Below are 5,162 nucleotides of genomic sequence, written 5' to 3'. Positions count from 1 at the left end.
CCCTCGTGCTGGTGTCCACACCCGGGCTGGTGCTGCTGCTGCCCCGTCAGCGTCAAAACGGGCAGCGATAGGGTGTGCTTCTGCGTCAGCCTGGCAGGCGGCCAGCGGCCGGGTAAGGGGGCTAAGCTGGGATGTCGGGGAGGACCGTTCATAGTGCCGCTGCTGCTGCTGCTGCTGCTGTGCATTGTGTTCCTCTCGCGCAGCAGCTGTAGGGCTTGAGGGTGCACCAAGGGGCCACGCTGGCCGCCGCAGCTGCGCCGCCGGCGCCCCAATCCACGCATTAGCTGTCGAGATGTCAGTCGGCGCGGGCCCCACAGCCAGCGCAGCAGCATACTCGCCACCAACAGCCAGGTCGCCCGTATCCTCCGGGCGCCGCGCTGTGTAGGGCCGATCAGCGCCCCAGGGCTGGCTCCAGTCCGCCGCAGCAGCATCTGGCCGCGGGTCACGTGGCGTGCCATAGCGCTGCCCCGCGCGGCCGGCGCCCGCGCCTTTGCTGCGCGCAGAATTCGACGCCGGCGCCGCTGCCGGCAGTGGCAACGGCGGCGGCGGCGGCATGCCGTCGCGACTGCCGGCGAGCTCACGCGCGGCGGCGCGGGCGGCCGCCGTGGACGACAGCCGAGGGCTGGAGTGGCCGCCGGCGGAGACGGGTTTGCGGCTCCCATCAAAGGGGGCCGCGCGGGGGCTGCCGGCGCCCCCGCCGCTCGCCCAAGCGTGCCAGGCTGAAGGGGGTGAGCTGGCGCTTCTCCGGCGGGACGGGCTGACGTTGCGGGCGAGGCTTGAGGCCTCAAAGACGGGCGCCGCTGATCCCGGCCGGGCGACGCGGGCTGAAATAAGATGAGGCAGGGCAGGGCAGGAGATGGTGCATTCACAGGCTACTCGGCAGCAGTCGGGATGGTGCAGGTGCGACGCAGCCCTGCAGATACCATCGAACCGCAAGCGGGCGCCTACAAGACCATTATGCAAGCGCGACAGCAACGGACGGATGGAGGCCCCAGCGCCCGCCGCGCCCACCTGACGCGTGCTTGATGCTGCCCAGCAGCGCGTCCAGCCGCGTGCGGTGGTCCCCCTCCTCTGCCAGCGCTTTGGAGCCGCTGCCCACCGCGATCAAGCTCCTTGCCGGCGGCGACCGACCCCGCCGCGCCGCCCGCGCCCACGGCAGCGGCCCCTCGCCGGCCGCGGACGCCTCCCTGCCGCGCTCGCTGGCGCGGCGCCACTTGCGAAGAGCAGAGCCCGGGGAGGCCGCGCGCCCGCCGCGCGGGGAGCCCGCCATGAGAGCCGCCGCGCGCCGCGCAGCCGCGAGGCGCTCGGTGGCGGCCGGGGATGCGCTCCTACTCGTGTCGCCGCCGCCCCTTTGGGCAAACCCGGGGTGCTTGGACGGGGTTGAGCCCCGCCCACGGCACGGCGCGAAGCTCAGCGACGCTGCACCGTCATCGGAAGCGCCGCCTGCGCCGCTGCCGACGCCGCAGCTGTCGCCGTCAGGCCTGCGCTGCACGGCATTGTCGAATCGGCCCCAGGGGCCTGCCTCTGCGCCAGGCCGACCTGCCTCTGTGGATGGCTGGCTGAGGCTCTCGCGTAGCAGCTGCCGCTTCACCCGGTCACCCGCTGGCTCCTGGCCCCGAGCAACGCCGCCGCTGCCGGTGCCTATGGCCAGTGCCAACGTCTGGATTGCAAAAGGCTCTGCTGGCTGCATGCCATGCGCCCTGTGGCGGCCTTGGCCGGGCTGCCAGCCTGCTGCCGGCCGCCGCGGTTCGTCGCTGCCGACGCCGCCGCCGGGCCTGTCGGAAATCCTGAAATGCAGCCTGGGCGGACTGCCGCTGCTGCTGCCGCGGCCGGCGGCTGCTGGGGACGCACTGGCCGGCCTCCGGCCCCGTGGCTGCCCTCGGGCTGCGCCCCCGCCCCCATCGTCCTCGTACCAAGAAATCCAGCGGGAGTTGGGCGGCAAGCCGTCAGGTGAGGGGTAGCGGTGGCCCGGCGGGCTGGGCTGCCGGCGGACGGCGCCATCACTGGCATCTCCGTTGGACCAGCCAAACCTTTGCGGGTTCAGATGCGTTGCATGGTCACGAATGTGTTTGTAAAGGTCCACGGCGTGTGTGGGGCGGTGCTGCACAGGCTGCATGCCATGCACGGCTTGCTGCAGCAAGCAAATACGGTAACCTGCATTTCAAATGGCCGTTTGTTTGCCCCGAGACTCTGCGCGGTCACCTTGCAGCCCGCTGCACCTCCGCCCACATCTGCAGACCCTCTTCGCTGTCAGAACTGCTGCTGCTGCTGCTGCTACTGCTGCCGCCAACAGCCGCCCCGGTGCGACCATCGCCACCGGCGCGGCCGGCGGTGCCGAAGATCTGCGGCGTTCTGCGCCCCTCCCACGCTTGGCCGCTGGAGGCGGGCACGTATGTCCCGAGCTCCCTCCCCCTTGCCCGGGAGCGCCGCTGCCTAAGCTCTGCCGCCGCTGCCGCCGCGAGGCCCTCCTGCATATGTCGCGCAGACTCTGTCCCGACAGCCGCGCTGGCTGCACGTCGGCGCGCCCCACCGAGCGGCGTGCGTTCGCCAGGGGCGGGCGGCGTCCGCACGGTCCCCAGCAGCGGCGGCACTGTCGGCGCGGCAGCTGCTGTGGCCCGCCGCAGGTCGCGCCGCTGCATGGGGGAGTGCGTCTCCGCGGTATCGGCAGGCTGGGCTCGTCCGCCTCTGCGAAAGCCGCCGCTCGAGCCGCCCGTGTATCCACGAAGCCCCTGCAGCGCGCCGGCCATCCCCTCGTCGCTGCTGCTGCTGCTTTTGCTGCTGGCCCCTCCGCCCGCTCCGCCCATGTTGCTGCCGGACACGCCCCTTGCCCTGCTCTGGCGTGCAGCGACGCCTGCCATCTGCGAGTCGGGCGGCGGCATGCCCGGGGAGCCTGGGGGTCCCCCATCCATGCCCCCCTCGTACCCAGGCAAAACCCGTCCCCTGCCGCCGCCCGCATTTGCGTTGCTCAACAGCCGCTGCCGCCCCGCCGTCGGCTCCCGCACACCCGCTCCGCCACTGCCAGCAACAACGGGCCCGCGGGCGCGTGATATCATAGCTTCTGCTGATGCTGCGATGTCCTGCAGCCTTGCGGCAGCATCCAGCGACGTGCTGCGTGGTGCGGGAGCACCCGCAGGCTGCAAGACATCGTCCAAACTGCTGCCCCAACCATCGTCGTGCCTGGCCAGCGGCTGCTGCGCAAAGTGATGCGGGCCAGGACCGCCCTGCGTGCTGTTCGGCGGCCAGCTGCGCCCGCCGCCCAAGCTGGCGCGCTGAGCATCTGCAAAGCCGCCGCGCTGCGTCCGGCCTCCGTCAAGCCACGTGTTTGCCGCGGAAGCGCGGCTGGTACTGTGCTGCTCGCGAGTTGCGCCTGGCGGCAGTGTTGGGCTGCGGGCACGGCCATACAGCTTCTCGGCCAACTCTGTCGCACGCCGATCAATAATTGAGCTGGGTGCCGACGGCTGCCGCTGCACGGGCTGCAGCTGAGGCCGCGGCGGCGGGCTGGCGACGTCGGCGCTGCTCGCTCTTGCGAGGTGAGCAGCGGCCTCCGACGCACGCAAGGCGCGCAGGTGGGCATACGGCGATGGTGAACGGCTGGCGTCGGGTGGCGAAGGTGGCCTGGGGATTCCATCGGCATCCCTAGGCGCACGGCTAGGGCGGTGAGCCGGCGGCTGCTGCCGAGCCGGGCCCCTGGGCACGGACGCACGCTGGGGAGGAGGACTGGCTCGCGGGCTGCTGTCATCGTCGCTGCTCACGCGGCTAGCGCGCATGTAGCGCTGCCGTAGTGACGCAGCAAGTGGGAGTGGCAAGGTTTTGTCTTTAAAAGGACTTTATATGACCATGGCACGGGTCGTCACGCACTTGGAGTCGCGACACGGTGTCCTCACACATCAACACAACTCAACTCAACTGAACTCAACACAACACAACACAGCACAGCACAGCACAGCGCAACGCAACAAGAAACAACGCCAAACCTAACCCTTGTGCACTATGTCAGTGCAACTGCGCTGACGCACCTGCACCAGCAGGCTGGCATAGCTCGGATCCATGCAGTACTAGCTTGTGCTGCTGCTCTGATGCCCCTGCTGCTGCAGCTGCGGCTGCTGCTGCGGGAATGGTGTTGACTCTCCAGCCTTGCTGAGTCCTGGTAGCGTGTATGATACGCGCTGCTGCATAGCATAGCTATTGCAGCACACCGTCAGAAATGCCTGCTGCGCAACAACGCAAGTATCAGGGAACCTGTCAATCCATCAGTGCTGCATAATATAAGACCGCTTGTAAGCGGCCCGATCGCCGCTCTGCAGTCTGCAGCCGGTGCTTGACTCAACGCACAGCTTGCTTGGACTGCTATAAGTGCAGTTGGTACTATGTCGTGCCACTGAAGCGTGAAGAGCAATTGCGTTGTTGCGCGCTCAGTGATCTATCGCATTCAAATTAGTGTCATTCCGTTCACGGCCCTCGTGCTCTTGTTTGTCGTTGTATCCTAGCCACGGGGTGTCTTCGCCACCAGTGATGAGCCACATTCCACATTGGCGTAAGTTGATGAGGCTGGGGAACAGCTGCTCGGGAAGAAGCGCCTGCCGCCGTATGCGCCCCCCATTCATGCCGCTCATCTGGTCCCTGCCATCTTATGCGACCAGCACTCTCATCCAGAAATGAGAAGCAGTAATCCCACAGCATGTACGCAGCAGTTTGCGCAGTTTTCGCGACCGGCGAGCCCGTAGGCCGCGGCAATGCTTCATGCAGCCAGGCACATCGCTGCCAGCATACAGCGCTGCTGACCACGATGAGAACGCACGGGCGGACGTGGACGAATGCTGGAGTGACTTAGAAGGGGACAAAACAGAGTCTGAGCTGCTGGCAGCCATACAAAATCAGCAGCGGCGGCGGCATCGGCACGAGAAGGAACAGCAGCAAAAGGAGGGCCGGCGGCGATGGCGGCAGCAGCAACAGCTGCAGCACAAGCACACGCAGCAGCAGTCACTGCAGCATGAGCAGCAGCAGCGCGGATTGGAGCAGCACACAATGGCTGACAATGCTGTTTCGTGCCTGCCCGCGCCCTTCCCGGACCTTGCCGAGCAGCAGGCATACTAGAGCCTTGGCGACCAACGGGGACCAGTTGCGCCATGAGTGGGTGAAGCGGCGGCGCAGCCGTCTGATGA

The 5,162-nt window shown here is 68.0% G+C and overlaps 1 protein-coding gene across 1 annotated transcript; it reads left to right on the top strand.

Annotated features, from left to right (window-relative positions):
• Positions 1 to 4,740: 4,740 nt before the first annotated feature.
• On the top strand, positions 4,741 to 5,094 carry MNEG_7729 (hypothetical protein; the record flags this gene model as incomplete). The annotated part of the gene is made up of 1 exon (XM_014043796.1): positions 4,741 to 5,094. One exon carries the CDS (start codon positions 4,741 to 4,743, stop codon positions 5,092 to 5,094), a length of 354 nt encoding a protein of 117 aa, XP_013899250.1.
• Positions 5,095 to 5,162: the final 68 nt, after the last annotated feature.

This window comes from Monoraphidium neglectum (genome assembly GCF_000611645.1).
Source record: "Monoraphidium neglectum strain SAG 48.87 unplaced genomic scaffold scaffold01398, whole genome shotgun sequence".
In the NCBI taxonomy this organism is placed as follows: domain Eukaryota; kingdom Viridiplantae; phylum Chlorophyta; class Chlorophyceae; order Sphaeropleales; family Selenastraceae; genus Monoraphidium; species Monoraphidium neglectum.
Note: the sequence above shows the minus strand (reverse complement) of the source record. Positions and strands in the feature narration are given on the sequence as shown.